This window comes from Myxocyprinus asiaticus, chromosome 3, assembly GCF_019703515.2.
Source record: "Myxocyprinus asiaticus isolate MX2 ecotype Aquarium Trade chromosome 3, UBuf_Myxa_2, whole genome shotgun sequence".
Lineage (NCBI taxonomy): Eukaryota > Metazoa > Chordata > Actinopteri > Cypriniformes > Catostomidae > Myxocyprinus > Myxocyprinus asiaticus.
The window spans coordinates 32,381,059-32,399,503 of NC_059346.1; the positions used below are offsets into that span (position 1 = coordinate 32,381,059).

Below are 18,445 nucleotides of genomic sequence, written 5' to 3' on the forward strand. Positions count from 1 at the left end.
TACTGAATAAACTGAGTTTGTGAGGAAATAGCTAATCACTTAATGAATTAACCGCCTGTCCGCTAATCTTCAACATATTTTACACTAAACAGTCCTTTTGGAATGCACTATGTGTGGTGATTACTACGATAAAATTGCTGTTTTATAAGAAAAGACGCAGAAAAATTTGCGACAGGTAGTTTTCAGTTTACGGCTCTCCCCATTAATTTGTATGGTATCCGCAAACGGTGACTTACTGTCGTAACACGCTAGTTGACCGTTACGGGACTTTCTAAAACGCTCTCCTATGACAGACTCACGGAGGTTAAAGAATCTCTTCCGAGGCATCGATCGATCCGTAACCCGCTTTACAACTGGAAAAGGACCTCTGCAGAGGTACCTTAAAGCGCCCCTGCTGGTTATAGAAATGACATAATAGGATTGTAAAATATGTTTATCTGAAGTTAACACATTTTACTAATGTCACAAATTCGCTGTCAGTAAATCGTCAGGAAACTTTGTTCAGTAAACTTCTACTCGCAGATGTAAACAGTTCGTGCTAAATCTTAACCTCTAATACGAATGATTAGCCGATACGCTGTTTAAATGGGGAAAAAAATAATAATAGCGAGATATAATAAAATCAGAGTTACTGGCTATATTATATATCCTCGAAACCTCCTTTCAAGACCAAGGGACATACAGTGGCGCAGGTGATGAGCTCGCTTCCTCCGGCCCGCCAAGAAGATTCCCCACGACGCATGCACGCGCAAAGTATACTGTGTGCCGTTTTGGTTTATTAGCAACAAAGTTACTCAAAGCTGTGTCCATGAAGTAAAGAAAAACGTTTTGGTAACTGATTTACTCTTTCCTGAAACACACACACACACACACACACAAATATATGCATATATCATTAGCATTACATGCATTGTCAGTTATTTTTGAAGTAATTTTTAGATGAGAAGACAATGAGAACTGTCCTTTGTGCTGAATTCTTGGTGGTTCACTACAAAATTCATGACAAATTTTCACACAGCTACTATTTGAGATGGTGTCCGACAGATTTGGGGTGGTGGTTTCATTATAGGAATATTGATTCTGAGCGACTACATCAGCTCAACACAACAAAAAAGGACAAGTCCTTCTATATATCCTGCCCCAAATTTTTGTCTCAATAGGAACTACGTGAACACAGAAAAGATCATTTGTCAAGCCATTTCATGGGGTTCATCTGGCAATATTATGATATCTTTTTTATTTTTTTTACTTTATTTAACAGAACAGTTTGGGATAGTTACCCAGTGTGTAGACACACAGAGAAAGGCACATTGTGGAATAATAATCATTTGTGACCAATAGGATGTAAGATTGAATAAAGCCCAACTAAAAACTGCCAACAGCAAGTCATTTTCTTTCTGTGTGTGGCCTCAAAGGAATATTCCAGGTTCAAATCATGTCAAGCTCAATCGACAGCATCTGTGGCATAATGATGATTACAACAAAAAAATAATTAGGACTTGTTCCTCCTTTTCTTTAAAAATAATAATAATGGTTACAGTGAGGCACTTACAATGGAAGTGAATGGGAACAATTTTTGGAAGGTTTAAAGACAGAAATGTGAAGCTTATAATTTTATAAAAGCACATGCATTAATTCTAATGTTAAAACTCATTTTTTTGAGCTGTAAAGTTGTTTAAATCATAATTTTTACAGTCATTTTAGGGTTTATTGACATTACATTGTCATGGCAACAAAGCTGTAAAATTGGCTTTAACTTTACACAGAAAAGGTGACTAAGCGATTTGATTTCACTAAAATCATGTTAACATGCATATTGTTTATGTCTTGTGGCTATACTTTTGAAATTGTTAGTATTTGAACGTTTACGGATTGGCCCCATTCACTTCAACTGAATGTGCCTCACTGGAATCCAGATTTTTGCTTTTTTTAAAGAAAAGAAAGGGTAAGTCAAAAAAATTTTTTTGTGGTAATCAACATTACTTCACAAATTCTGTCAAATTAGCTTAACTTGTATTGAACTCAGAATATTCAACTTCATAGTCATGATGTTGGTGCTAGATTCAAGGATTAATTCGAATTCTGCACATGTCCTCCCACTTCTAGAGCAGGTCTGCTATTATCACCAATCTTTGCTTGTTCTGGCCATTCAAAACAGAAGAATATCAACTTCTTCACTTTACAGGCAAGACCACTCAACTTACCACACATTCAGGAAGTCTTACTTGTATGTATAACCTTATATTAGATAGGTTACAATGGATTCTTACACATTTATCTCCTTAACCACCTTCTGAATAAAAATAAATATCTTTCAAATACAAGTCAGTGTTAGGTGGCTGCTGCGCTCTGTTCATTACTGATTGAAATAGTTTCCTGTTCAGTATCTTGGTTTTTGATTGGCTGTTCTGAGGTAATAGGCAGTCTTGATACTAAACTAGCCAGTCGTTGAAGAACAAGATCAGCTGTTGTGCTCAGACTGTGCTGTAGGTAGAAAAGAGGATAGAAAACAGAGACAGCTAATTAAGTAAAAACATCAAATCAGTAATAATAATACATTCTAAAAGTTTCAGAGAAAATCAGCTCTGTCAATACAGCAGTGTCAGTCACCTGTAGTATATGCAGTCCTTTTAAGGTAAGAACGGCTAACTCTCTCAGTCCATCCCCTGTCAGGTCAAGATAATTCAGTGACAGGATGGGGCTTTTAAAATTCCGTCTCCACAGCAACTTTAACTGTCTTTGAGCAGCTCCCATTGGTTGGAGAAATTTGTAACAGAGTAGATCCTACAAGTTACAAATCAAACATCACAGTACATACAGGTAAACAGGTTGTACCACTATGTTATAAACTCTTAGTTCTGGCAAACCATTGTTTGGCAAGTGTTGAGCATTCAAAAGTTTTTGTTTTTAAACAGCAGTGTACCTGTCCATATGTTCCCAGCAATAACTCATGTTGTCCGTCAAAGTCTAAATCCACAACCAGAGCACAGAGAACTGCATCGCACTGGTCACTTTCTGGTAAATATAGCTGTCTGCTCAGTCCATACTGCTCCACATCCCTGAACACACACACATGCTTTACTACAAAGAACACAAATGCTGACACTCAACTATACACATGGTGCAGAACAAGCAACACATTAATTGACTCTAACCTGTAAACAACTGCCATCTCTATCGCACTGGTTACCAAGAGATTGAATGCTTCCCGTTGACTACCTGTGAATAGAAACACAGAGAGAAAATGATAGTCTAGAGAACTAAACATCCATTAACAACCCTGTTTAAAGAGTAATAATTAAGCTAAAACCATTAATGAGAAAATTGACCTGTAAAATCTGAATGCAGTGTAATGTATTTCTGTAAACTCTCACAATTCTGAGTACCTGCTCCCGATCACGTGTAAATCATGTGTAAGACATCTGAACATTTTGTGTCCTTTAAGACAAACTGCCATAACTACATTTTGATAGAAGTGAAATGAAATAAGTAATGAAAAAATTAACTAATAATTAACCTTAAAAAAAATGGCATAAATTAGTTAAAAAAAAGAAAAAAAAAGAAAAAAAAGCAGTTTGTTCTTTTCTTTTTAAACCATATACTTATTTAAACATGTTTCTTTGATGCTTACATTTATTTCTTCAAAGTAAAGTTTATTCCCAGCTCCGCTTCATAAATGTTATATTATTTTTCCAGCATAATTGCATGGTTTGTGGTAAGACATTTGTGAATCCGGAGGAAAGATTTTCGGGAAGGTCAATTTTAAGTGCAAACTGCCTCATATATTTACAAAAGTTTCATGAGTGATGCCCATGGTGTTCATTATAATTGATAATTGTGACAATTTGTGGTGTAACACTCACTGTTTGTGTCAGTGTTGCTGTGCTGTTCTTGAAAAGGGAACAGTAACACTGTGGAGATCGGACTGTCGTGCTGAACCCGCCAGTTCTGGAGAATCTCTGATTCACACACATTACACACAACACATCCATTACAGTGGTCCATAGGGAATTTGCAGATTGTACAAAGAAAGCCAAAAACTTGAATAATGTGGATTATATGACCCTATAAAAGGAGAGAATACCAGAAGCGCAGAACTGTGTGAATGCGTGTTTCTCACCAGGTCCCTTCTGGTTGACAAGAGAAAGTCCCACAGAACCGTTCTGGCATCCAAATGCAGTGAGGCGACGATTTTCATCAATGCTAAGGACATCTAACCATAACACACTGCAAAGCACACAAAGTACAATACTAAATACTCAAAAATATGACAGAAACAGAACACGACATCAAACTAAAACTATTGCACAAAACAAACACACTCACTTGCTTGGCAGCTCCTGCAGTTCAGGAAAGAGTCTTTCTACTGGTTGTTCCTCAAACTGGTGCAAAGAGGCATTCTACTAATCAGAGATTTATTTAATCAGAAAATGTATTCCAATTTAAGAACCAATTGAACCAATTAAAAATCTTTAGTATGAGAGTATCAAAGAGAGACAGAGAAAAACCTTCAACAATAAGAATGAGAATTATACTGATTAAGTCACAGTCTATATGCTGGGTTGACCTCTTTGTAAAGATGTATGTGTTGATCATGCCCACTGAGGAGAAAGACAGTCTCACTGGACCCATCTCCACAATGCACCCTGCAAATCAGACATGAACATCAAAAAATGCACATCATATCATTTCATTTTATATATATATATATATATATATATATATATATATATATATATATATATATATATATATATATATATATTGCTCATTTAATTTAAAAACAAAGACTACACTCACTCAGTGTGAAAAAGCTGGAAAGGAGTGAACTGGAGCTCCAGGTTTAGACAGCTTTCTGTCAACAGGATGAAACCATAACATCACTAATACCGAGCAGTACACTATTCTCTCAACACCACATTCAGTTCATTTTCAACCCAATATTTTATAATCTTATTTAATTCTGTAATTATTTAATCTACTTTAATTTCAACATCATATGTTTATCTTTAACATATGATTCCATGACACCATCACATGTAGATTGAATCACCAGATAAACCAATTACTAATATATGTAGCATGTAATATAATTTATGTTAATTCCTCAAATGCTGATTCTTTAGAGTAATGATTTGATCATATAAAATATATATTTTTACAATACGACTAACTCACGTGCTATAGACTCCAGGTTAAACTCCGACCCCGGTTCATAATCACAGTAAATGTTTAGGAATGGAGTTGCTTTATCTCCTGAGTCCTGAAAGGATAGAGCAAAAAGAGAATAAGAAATAAAAACAAAGATCAAAGAGTTATATTAAAGCAATAAGGCATGAGGGGGCATGCTATATTGTAAATATTGTCACAGCTGAAGGCCGTTGTTAGACATGACACAAGTGGAATGCCTACAAAGCCTTCAGCCATGACTATATTAACAATATGGCACAGCCTTGAGCACTTTATTGCTTTTATAAGATGGTTTCCACACAATAAAATCATCCCAGATGTGTATGACTTTCTAATAAAACTAAAAATTCTCTTCCTCTCTACATTTTATAACAACAGAACCGAGATCATGAAGATAAGGATGTTGTCCTGTCTCGGCTGTCCTGTGCTTAGCACTGGAGCATCCCGAGCCCCTTTTGCCGTGGCTGTAGCCAGTGCATCACACAGCCCAACAGCCACTACTGCCACCACTGCCTGTCCCCCAAGCTCCATGGTACTGGTGCGGTACAACAGTACCATCCAAAAGGAGAAACCAAAAAAGACAAAATTTGGGCCCCTCGCTGACCAGGACCGAATATTCACTAACCTATATGGGCGACATGACTGGAGACTGAAGGGTGCCCTGAAGAGGGGAGACTGGAACAAGACCAAGGAGATTCTTGATAAATGAGTGGACTGGATCCTGAATGAGATCAAAGTGTGTGGTCTGCGTGGCCGAGGAGGTGCCAGATTCCACACAGGGATGAAGTGGAGCTTCATGAACAAGCCCAGTGATGGCAGGCCTATATCTTGCGGTGAATGCCGATGAAGGAGAGCCTGGCACCTGCAAGGACAGAGAAATTATGCGCAATGATCTCCACAAGTTGATTGAGGACTGCCTGGTTGCTGGTCGGGCGATGGGAGCACGCGCACTACATCTACATCGGAGGAGAGTTCTACAATGAGTCATCTAACCTGCAGGTGGCCATTAATGAGGCCTATGCAGCAGGGCTAATTGGTAGGAATGCATGTGGCTCAGGTTATGACTTTGACGTTTTTGTGGTGCTGGGGCGTACATCTGTGGAGAGGAGACGGCTCTGATCGAATCCACTGAAGGCAAACAGGGGAAACCTCATCTGAAACCTCTTTTCCATGCTTACGTGTGTGTGTTTGGCTGTCCAACAACTGTTGCCAATGTTGAGACAGTAGCTCTGGCATCAACCATCTGCCGTCGTGGTGGCACATGGTTTCTGAGTTTTGGCCGAAAAAGAAACTCTGGCATGAAGCTCTTTAACATTTCTGGCCATGTCAACAACCCCTGCACGGTGGAAGAAGAAATGTCCATTCCCCTGAAAGAACTGATCAAAAGGCATTCAGGTGGCGTTCGTGGTGGTTTGGATAATCTCCTTTGTGTTATTCCTGGTGGGCCTTCCACACCACTGATCTCACATGTTCTCATGGATTTTGATGCCCTCGTTCAGGCTCAGACTGGTCTTGGCACAGCAGCACTAATTGTTATGGATAAATCGACTGATGTAATCCGAGCTATTGCCTGCTTAATTTAATTCTGCAAGCATGAGAGCTGTGGGCAGTGCACTCCTTGCAGGGAGGGAGTGGACAGGATGAATAGGATGATGTGGTGCTTTGTGAAAGGCAATGCACAGTCAGCAGAGATTGACATGACCTGGGAGATCAGCAAACAGATTGAGGGCTACACCATCTGTACCTTGTGTGATGGAGCCGCATGGTCAGTTCAGGGATTGATCCGTCACTTCCGCCCCCTATCTGCATCCATTCTCGCTCGTCCTATCATTTATTTTTATTTAAGTAAAGCCAATATTGTCTATTGCTCACTTATATGTGAACTTTTGTCTGCTGGCATCCACCTTGTGTTTCCTACATGTATCAGGGGCAAGTTCTTTGAACCTTAAAATAGCTGAATCGGTTCCACCACGGTGATTAACTCATACTCATCATACTCTTGATTGTGGATAACTTAGTACAAATTAAAGAGTGAAAACCATTGGAGAAAATACATCATCCATTTACAATAACATGTAATAACATGCGAGTAAATGGTTATGGTTGATGTAATTAAATCCCATCATGATGTTAATGCCATTATAATGAAATCTTACATTGTAACACTTATTTGTGGAAATAGTTTCTTGAAAAAATAATAATTATATATATATATATATATATATATATATATATATATATATATATAAATTCTCCTCCCAACCCACTAGGTGGCAATATGCACGAAGAATGTGATTCAAAAACAAAAGAAGAAGAATGTGAAAGTGAAAGAGGATATTTATAGTAAAAAAAAGGACTTAAATATTGATCTGTTTCTCACCCACGCCTATTATATTGTTTCTGAAGATATGGATTTAACCACTGGAGGCTTCTGGATTACTTTTCTGCTGCCTTATCTGCTTTTTGGACATTCAAAGTTCTGGCCACAATTTACTTGCATTGTATGGACCTACAGAGCTGAGATATTCTTCTAAAAATCTTCGTTTGTGTTCAGCAGAAGAAAGATCGTCATACACATCTGGGATGGTCAGTGAATTATGAGAGAATTTTTATTTTTGGGCGAACTATCACTTTAAGGTAGTTGTAGTTATGGGACAAAAAAGCACACCTTAATGAAGGTGATTCCTACGACCAGTCCTCTTTTTGGCGCTGATTTGTTAAAGGCGTCAATGGAGACAATCTCGGCATCAACTGTATCAAAATAAAAGACAAATCATGCATTTTGCACAGAACTGCAGGTGTCTAGATAAAGCATGCGTATACACAAAGGAATGTGGTGTCACCTGGTATGTATGTGAACTGAATCTCTTTGGCCACAGGTGTAATCTTATTCTGCATGTCCTGATATCTGAAGCACACTACTTTCCCCTTTAGTGTTGCTGCTAGCAACTCCTGCTCGCCTGCTTGGCATAGTCCGTATATGTTGCTTTGCGAGGGGAAACGACAAAAACGGTCTTCCACAAATGGACACAATTCTTTTATGTCCGGCAACATATTACAGATTAATAATAAAATAAAATAAATACTCCAGAAAAAATCAGCTGGACTGTCACGCGAGTGAAAACAGTAAACATCCGGCTTTGGGAGGGTTTGTGAGTACATGTAACCAATCATCTGCTGCTTTCGTCCTTCTTGACAAATCAGAGCTTTCCAAAAGAGGCTGTCGTCATCAGATGTCGCCGCAAGATGAACTGAAGCTACAGAGCCCAAATATTCAGATCTAGTTTGGCAATCCCTTTTCCTTGCAAGTTGCACTTTTGTCTCATTATTTTTTTAATCTGTAGGTGAGATGCATTAACCATTGAAACCATTGAAATGCTAATGCTATTTGTTAATATTGGGAGAACTTTGGCTTCCTAGAGGGGGCGCTCGGCTACTCTGAAAGGCGCACCCCCAATGGAGCCTCACTGAACTCTCAGGTCTTTTTAATTGTTATTTGCTAATATTTGTCCATTAAAAAGTTAACTTTAAATTATATAAAGAGTAAAGATTTTATTTGATTTGAAGAGGTAAGATTTGCGATTGTGATTCATCGTCCTATCCCCATCCACATTCGCACAGATTTGCTGCATGACAACCTAATAAAGGGATAGTTCACCCAAAAATGAAAATTCTCTCATCATTTACTCACCATCATACCATCCCAGATGTGTATGACTTTCTTTCTTCTGAAGAACACAAACAAAGATTTCTAGAAGAATATTTCAGCTCTATTGGTCTATGGTGACCAAAACTTTGAATCTCCAAAAAAGCACATAAAGTCAGCATAAAATTAATCCATAAGACTCCAATGATTTAATTAATGTCTTCTGAAGCGATTCAATTGATTTTGGGTGAGAACAGACTAAAATGTAACTCCTTTTCCACTGTAACTCTTGGCATTAACATGTCTCCTTGGCTATCATGATTTCAAGCTCGATTACACTTCCTAGCGCCATCTAGTGCTTTGCACATGCGTCAAGCGCTAGGAAGTGTAATCAACCTTGAAATCATGATCGTACCTAGAGACTGCAATGGCAAGATGTACAGTAATAAAAGGAGTTTCATTTTGGTCTGTTTTCACCCAAAATCGATTGGATCGCTTCAGAAGATATTGATTAAACCACTGGAGTCTGGAGTAAACACAACTATGAGCAAGCTTTAAGAATTACTATTGAATAAAAAATACACAGTGCTGGGGGGATTATGATGAATTACATGAAAAAAATGCAATCAGTAAAGTAATCTCATAGATTACAATTTTTGGGGTAATTAAATCCAATTACTTTTGGATTACTTTCAACTTTAATTTTATTTCACATGCATTTGAGAAGGATAATCTTTTTTAACATAAAAGTACAAAGAGGTATTGTAGGAAATGTATTCCATTCTTTATTAATAACATAAAGAGCCTCACAAAAAGAGCTCCTTATGAGATTTTTAAAAAGTGCATTAAACATTACATTAATGAAATAAATATTAAATCTAACAGAAATGACAGTGCATGGCCAAAGTTTAGTCAACACTGAGACATCAAGTTCATTTTAAGTGCATAAAACAATAGCAGCATTTCAAACATTAATGACCATACAATCAACAGCACTGAAAAAACACTAAAAACACTGAAAAACTTTTAACCCTTACTGCTTACTGATAGTCCATCACCTATTCCAAAACTGAGGTGAAAGATATTATCTTTTGAACAGCAAGAATATTCTAAAAGAGCAGAATATTTTAAAACAGCAGAGTTCCACTGAGTCACACAAGGAACAATTGTGTCAAGTTTTATGTCAAGTTTCTTGCGGTGGCATCAGCAGCAACAGTAGAGTGATGGGCTTTGTTCCATATTGCTGCACATTTTGCAGTTGAACTTGTGTACCCTGCGGGCAGGACACTTAGAAATGGCATCCACCTTTGAAGCAATTAAGTACAATGTGTGAGCACACCATTGGTGAGGTAGTAAGAAATAATCTATATTTTTAAGAAACATATCTATTTCATTCAATGAACCTGAAATCAACAGCAATGACATTGCTATGTCAAAGCTATACAGCTCAAAACTCTGACAATCTTACTTTTAACCCTTAATACTTAGTAATTGTCCATCACCTATATGCTGAGGTGCATATCTTACTGTTGTAACGTAAAAGGAGCACATGCTCAAAATGTTCATCTGTGAGACTATTGCACAAATGGGTAAAAATATGATGATATTGGTAAGAAAATGATCAATACACTATTAACAATTTACTGCCATTGCCTTGTTAATATGTAATCATGTAATCTGTCGAAAAGTAACTGTAGTCTGATTACGAGTATTTCAATATGTAATTTAATCCAATTACAAGTACTTGATTTTTGTAATCTGATTACATAATCTATATTACATGTAATTCATTACTACCCTGAAAATACAGGAATGTATTTAAATATGCATGCTTTGTGTAACCTTGTTACTTTTGAACTATCTAGTAGAAAGATACATAAACATTACCTATACACAAAAGAGGGATATTAATTATACCACAAATTCTCAAAAACACATTCTTTCCCCAATTAGAAACAACAACAATGAATTCCAAAAGAATTGTAATAGAGAAAATTAGGGTAATCTGGGACAATGGATAATGCAGGACACCTAAACTCTGATCACATGTACATTTTTAGAAATTAAAAAATACTAAAAGTGTTCCAGATTACCTTAATTCATCTACCTACAAACTCCAATACCTGCCAGGTGAAACTCCCATAAAAAATGTGGGACACAAACATCAGTGACCTGTACCTGCTTTGACCATTTATTTCCATGTCCATTTAATTTTGCACAATAATACATAGAAATAAATAAAATTAATATGGAGCTTTAATACTTTTATTGTGTATATGTTTTAAATTATGTATGCTTCTGAGATGTAAACTTTTGTTTGTCATATCACTAGTGTATTTGAACTACTCTTAAATGAATAGAGAGAAAAATTCCGCTAGAGGTCCAGACAAGCTGTCAATTGGTTACTGGGGCCCTTTCAGACATACAGCCCAACTGACATTAAAACACTTTTAATCTGTGACCCAAAATCTGTCCACACTGGGGCACATTGTCTTTATCAACATATAACTACAAATCATCACAACCCCACAGAAATACATTTACACACTGCATTAGAAATTGTCCACCTGTTGTTTTTTCACTTCTTCAAATAGCTGAACGATAAGGTGATTACAGTGACAGTGATTGTGAAAAGTTGTATTGTCAGAGGGAGAGCCTCTGGTTCTTACACATATTTACCTTATATTCACAGTTTATGAAGACTTTATTGTCCGATTGTGTACAGTCTTTGGACTAATATATATATATATATATATATATATATATATATATATATATATATATATATATATTTATATATATATATATATATATATATATATATATATATATGCTTAGCTCACATTGTTCAGAGAGAGAGAGAGAGAGAGAGAGAGAGAGAGAGAGAGAGAGAGAGAGAGAGAGAGAGAGAGAGAGTGTGTGTGTGTGTGTGTGTGTGTTTCTTTGGGGATTAGAATTGTGTGAGTGATTGGTGCTGACAGCGGTCTGTGTATTACTGGCTGGCCTGCAGATTAAGCCGCTCCTTTTTAGACTGCCTAATCTGGATTAACTGATGCAGTGTGCCCGCAATGATGCGCCCCACTACCCGTCTCTCTCCATCCCTCCATCTCTCTCTCACTCTCCTTCTCTGTTTCTTTCTCTATCTGTTACCTCATTCGCCCTCCTTCACCCCAACCCATCTTCACATTTTTCCTTCCCCTACCTGTGTTTCTTTATTAACATACAACATTTTGTTTATTTTATTTTACTTTAACTCTCCACTCAGATATAATGTTTGTTGCAGTGTCACTGTGTTGGCTGTGTATTGCTGTGCTAATGTGTTCTGTGTGTGTATGTGTGTGTGCCTGCGGATTAGAGTTTAGTCCACTTCCATAATTGCTCTTGTGCCTGCGTAGCTGGTTGTTGCCAGATGGACGGACTGGTCCCCCCACCCCCACCATCACTGCGCCGTCCTCCACAAAAACTTCCCCTTCTGCAAACATAGCAGCTCAGATCCTAACACATAAACACACAAACATCCCACACTGACAAAAAAACAACAACAAAAAAATAATTCAATTTACTTGCTTTTAAAATAAAACAACAACAAAAACAACTGCTGAAAAACAAGCTTGTACTGTGGTTTAAAAATCTATGAGAAAAGTGTAACAGAATTATAAGGAAAAAAGATCAGTAACCTGATCATTAGTTTGTCACATCGTAAATAGTTATTTTGGGAAGATATTGTCTATCTTCTGTCATTAATTCCATGTTCAAATGTAGAAACTAATATGTGGGTATACTTATGAATGACAAATTAAATTATTAAAGAAATACTGCTTTAAAACCCTTTGAAATTGTGTAAGTGTATTTCACCATTCTACTCTTTTCCAATTACAATTATATCTTGTGATAATAAATACATTTTTAAATTTTTATTTTTAAAAATCTACTATTCTGTTCAACGTTTACATATTTTCCCAAATCATTTTAGCTTATATGATTAACTATTTAAATGTTTTACTAATACATGTTTCACTTTCCATTTTGCATATTAACATTTCATGCCTTGTTGTTAATCTCCTTTACAATTTACTACATTCTCTACAATTGTAAAGAGTTTTCTTTTTTCTTTTTACCAAGACTTAAACAGTAAACCTAAACCTGAAAATAGACCAATTTAGCAAAATAGTCCTGGTTCTGCCAACAAGAAAGGTCAAATTTGCATTTCTTCTATTGAGTTTTGACCTCTCTACTGAGCCATATCGTTCCATTATATATTCCTCTTTAAAATTACCATTATTTGTTATGTGGTAAAGCAGTTTGAAAGAATCCCAACCCTCCAAAGAGTTTGTCAGCATGTCTAATGACAAGGTGTCCCCTTCACCCTCATTATATTAAAGGAACAAATACAGTGAAAAACAAAAGAGCTCTAATTTTAGTTACTCATGCTGGCATGCAGAATGTTGACCAGTAAATGTTTAGGCAAGACAAATAAATTCAGTATAATTTTTACATATGCATATATCTAAAATAAATAAATGTAGTATATTTGTCATGTAACATTAAAATTTGGGGAATCCAAAGATTTTTCCCCCCCCCCATAGTCTTTGGAGTAGACTATGCTGTACTTAGGGATGACATGCACCTCTGTCACAGCCAAATAACCCTGTTTGCATTGTCTCTGTCTTAAGCCAACCTATTACATTCAGTTCATCTTGAGTACCATTTGACACTTTTCTCTCGCCTCGCGCTTTCTCCTTCTCTATGTCACTAACATATACACTTAGACACACAATACAATTTACACACTTTCAAATAAAACATACTGTGATCTCTTTCTAATATATAATACATTAAACAGCTCTGCTACAGCAAAGAGGGCTGAGATGCTGCTTTGGAACTGATCAGCCATCCATCCATATAGCTGTTCTCCATTCTTCTTTCATCTGGGCTCCCATCACTGGTCAATATAGCATTCCTCTCTCCATCTTTGTCCTGTTTTGTTAATTCTTTATCCACATATCTCTTCGTTAAGTTCTTCTGTGTGTCCTGTTTTTTTCTGTTTCAGGTCCTGATATTTGTTTTCCATGGGAAATTTACACATTCTGTCTATCCTCTGCTCTTGTAGTCTGATGAGAAATCTCTCTTTCCTCTTTATATCCAGGGTTAAGAGACTTTTCACATAAAAACTGTGAACACAGAGACTGTGTGTCTGTGTGTGTGTTTAGATCTATATCAAAAATCATGTGTAAAGAGAAACTCAAACTTTTACAAACCACCATGATGTAAAACATAATGTCAAAACATCTATCAGACCATACATGTTATGATAATTATGCTGTTTTGTGTTCAGACAAGAAAGTATATGACAAAAATATAGTGTACATTTAAATGTATTTATTTATATTAAGTAAACAGACATAAACCCAATGAATTATACAACTAAATGAAATGCTGTTAATATGCAAAACTGTTAACAGTGGACAGAACAGAGACATGCACCTAACAGCTATATTTTATGTTTTAGATTAGTATCCATTCAGATGAAACAGACACATTCGATCAAAAAAGCCAGTAAATTCAAATGCGTCTTATTTGTGAGGTTCAAATTACAATTGCGTACAAATATTGCGGTTTCTATAAAGAGGGAAATATTGCTCAATGCCAATAAACGAAATAATAAAAATCATTCAGCTAAATCAAAAACATAAGTGGAACATTTGGTTAACTGACACAATACGTTAGGAAAAGCCTATGGCTGCATCCAAATGAAAATCTTCAGTAGAATGATTGCAAAAACTAAAACAACAAATACATGTAATTTATTTACTCTAGGCTATAGATAATGTACCTATAAGTCCACGACGCTATTTCGAGATCTCCGGCTTCGATTTATGTTATTTTAGTGGTTTCCAATATAAAAGGTGACATTCAGTAGTTAGTATTTTAACAAAATATTCGAAAATCGAAATAAGGAAGGCATATTCACGTGTTAAAATACACGTCAAAAGTTGAGAGAGAGAGAGAGAGAGAGAGAGAGAGAGAGAGAGAGAGAGAGAGAGAGAGAGAGAGAGAGAGAGAGAGAGAGATGTGCTCCTTGATTAGCTGCTCAGTGTCTTATTGCTCAAAGTGTCCCGCTCCTGTCTGGTCTTACCCTAGGGACACGCGCCTTACGCCAAAACTCAAACTTAGAGTCTAAAACATAAGTATTTTACTTTTACCTCCATTACATCACATTTAAAAGAGAAAGCTTAATTCAGTGCGACGTTAACGACCTAGTTAAACAAAAGAGTGAAAACTTGTTGAAGACACTGAAAAGCGGGCGAGCATCTACAAGTGTCTGAGGAGCCACGAGACTGACGGAGGACCGCACGCGCCAGGCGCGAGCAAAGAGAAGAGGCCCACAGAAGCAGAGCACAACCCCCGGCCCATAAAAAGCGTCACAGAGGAAAAAAAGAGAGTGAGAGAGAGAAGAGAGAGAGAGTGCGAGAGACGCGGCCGTCCCAAGAATGATGTCCTACATAAAGCAGCCCCATTATGCTGTGAACGGGTTAACACTGTCCGCTTCAGGAATGGACCTGCTCCACACCGCTGTCGGCTACCCAGGTTAGTTTTTCTGATTAATAATATATATTATTTTTGCTTTAGGCATTTTATTAATTTTATTGGTCGTTAAACACAGATATCAAAACATTTAAGAGAGGAGGAAAGTAAAACTAAAATCAAGCTGTAGCCTCATTTACCCTATTTCATTTTTCATTACATTACATTTTTTCTAAATTTTATGCACTGTTAAGTGAGTTAAATTTTACCCTTTGATAGCCACATTTACATGACTTCCCATGTAGGCTACTAATGTCAAATATTGTCCTGTTTATTTTAAATTTACCTTAATAGTTCCCTGCAGAACATGAATCAGAATGATTGTTTTTATTTTTATTTATTTATTTATTTTTTGTTGCATTTTACCAGTCGAATGTATTGACATTAATATAGCCTACATATTTATTTTCATTAATATCTGTTCTATTAGCTACTTTGACTTTTATTAGGTTAAATTGCATAGGCTATATTGTCAATTATGATTTATTTTATTTCAATTATTATCTATCTATCTATCTATCTACATAATAAGTATACAGTGCATTGTCAATAATTGTTTAAGTAATTTTAGCAGTGGGAGCTGTCCATTGTGCTGATTTCTACTGGTCACACATTCTGTCTGTTTCTCTGTCACTTCACTGACTGTTTCAAGCTCACACTGAATAACTAAAATGCAAATATTCAAAGACAAAGACACAGTTTTTTCCCTTATACAACAAAAAAATTACATTACTTTCTTCAACTGGAAAAACTGAAGTTGTTTCTCATCGACTGTTGGGTGTCCATGTTTTTTACATATAGCCACTCCGAGGAAGCAGCGTCGAGAGCGCACTACCTTCACACGCACCCAACTGGACATTCTTGAAGCCCTGTTCACCAAAACACGCTACCCAGACATATTCATGAGAGAAGAAGTGGCTCTGAAAATCAACCTCCCAGAGTCGAGAGTTCAGGTGAGCCCATGTGACACAGGTGAGATCTAATCACACCTTGCCTAATGTCTGATTCAGGAGTAACAAATGAGGTGCTGCCAGTAAAATAAAATGCATTTATCCCAGAATCCAGCTTACTTGCTATGATGTGAAGGTAAACCATGCATCTGCAACTAAATATGCATAGCGTAACAGTTTGAGGTTGAATCCATTTCAAACTAGCAAATTGTTGGAGCCGTACTGAATATAAAGAATTCTTAATTTTCTTAAAAAGAAAAGAGAGTAATGGGCTGAAACAGTTATTTTCCTTTTTTAACACCTCTTTTATTTCTCTCTCTTTCTCACTCTATCCCTCAGGTGTGGTTTAAGAACCGCCGTGCTAAATGCCGTCAACAGCAACAGCAGTCCAGCGGCCAGCCCAAGCCCCGTCCCCCCAAAAAGAAGTCCTCCCCAGCACCTGAGTTGACCTCTGATCCTGGCGCCAACTCCTCGTTGGCAGCTGCCCCTGTCCCAGCCGTGCTCTCTAGTGCCAGCGCTGGCACCGCACCAGTTTCTGTGTGGAGTCCCACTTCTCTATCCCCCCTTCCTGATCCATTGTGTGGCTCCAGCACACCCTGTGTGCAACGCCCAGCTCCCTATCCCATGAGCTACGGTCAGCCCTCTGCCTACAGCCAGGCCTACAGCTCCTCTCCGTATTTCAGTGGCCTGGATTGCAGCCCTTACCTCTCTCCCATGACCACTCAGCTGTCAGCTAATGGGGGTGCTCTGTCTCCTCTCACTGTGCCCTCCATGGGCGGCTCACTCAGCCAGTCACCCTCCCTCTCCTCCCAAGGATACGGCTCCACCTCACTGGGTTTCAGTTCCGTAGACTGCCTGGACTACAAGGACCAGCAGGCCTGGAAGCTCAACTTCAGCACTGTTGACTGCCTCGACCATAAATTCCAGGTGCTGTAGAAGAGAGAGTGAGGAAATGAAAAACAAGAGCAAGAGGAAAGGAGAAATTGGAGAAGAAAGTGGGAGAGAAAGAAAAATAAATGAAATAGAACTATTGCTTGAAATTCCGGAGACATTTTGATGATGAACAGGACTGAATCAGCAGGATTCATATGATTTAAGAGAAGAAAAGGGGTGCCCATTTTGGAACAGGTGAAGGCTGTTCCTTTGAAATTCAGATCTGCTCTGTGATTGGTTGAGAGTGAAGGGACTCCTCAAGTCTACTGATCAGTCATCGTTATTAACCATTTACCTCACACACACACACACACACACACACACACACACACACACACACACACACACGTTTACACAGCTACATGGGGAAATACCATAGACTTCTATTGTTTTCATATAAAAGCTAACTATAATTACTATAATTTAACTGTGACCCACACCCCAAACCTAACAGAAAACTTTTTGCATTATTAGAATTTTAAAAATCATTATTTAATTTATGTATGGATTGTTTTGCCAAACAATGACATCACAAAATGTCTCCAAAGGGAGGTTTTGTTCAATTTAGCTCACTTCTGGGTACACACATACACATACACACACACACACACACACACACATAAACACACACACACACACATAAACACACACACACACACACACACAAGTAATTACACAAAGGGACAAAGACATGCACATAATTGGAGGGGAACTTCTTGGTTTCTCTGCAGATACAAACTGTTCTCTGTGGGACAAAGTTGTTCTTTCTTCTTGACTTTTTCATAAGTTTGGTTTGGTTTGTCTGTACTGGGAGGCATTAGGAGTCCCTGTGTTGTGCTTTTAGCTTGCTGTTATTTATGTATTGTTAAATTATGTTAACTTATAACAAATAATGTCTTTTTCTGTTAGTTTGAGTTAATCATTACTAATTAAACTTCATTTAATGGCATTATGTGCTGTTGATATATATTTTCTTTCTGGGTGATTTTGTGTTGAAAAATGTTGGTGTTTACAGCTGTGGTTATGTTGCTTTGGCTGAATACATTCACGATGGGAACTAAAGATTTAAAATTTTACTCTTAGTATAACTACAGAATTAAACGTGTCTTTGTTTAATGAGATATGTTTGAAAGTTGTCTAA

The 18,445-nt window shown here is 37.2% G+C and overlaps 1 protein-coding gene and 1 pseudogene across 1 annotated transcript; one reads left to right on the forward strand and one right to left on the reverse strand.

The window, feature by feature from the left end:
- Positions 1-1,198: 1,198 nt before the first annotated feature.
- On the reverse strand, positions 1,199-8,327 carry kptn (kaptin (actin binding protein)). The gene is made up of 12 exons (XM_051676194.1): positions 8,034-8,327; positions 7,859-7,941; positions 5,179-5,263; positions 4,801-4,855; positions 4,568-4,646; positions 4,327-4,400; positions 4,121-4,227; positions 3,864-3,959; positions 3,156-3,219; positions 2,924-3,059; positions 2,611-2,784; positions 1,199-2,484 (listed from the first exon to the last, which is right to left on the reverse strand). Exons 1-12 carry the CDS (start codon positions 8,242-8,244, stop codon positions 2,332-2,334), a joined length of 1,317 nt encoding a protein of 438 aa, XP_051532154.1. The 5' UTR covers positions 8,245-8,327; the 3' UTR covers positions 1,199-2,331.
- LOC127428100 (NADH dehydrogenase [ubiquinone] flavoprotein 1, mitochondrial-like) lies at positions 5,591-18,397 on the forward strand (annotated as a pseudogene).
- The last annotated feature ends 48 nt before the right edge of the window (positions 18,398-18,445 follow it).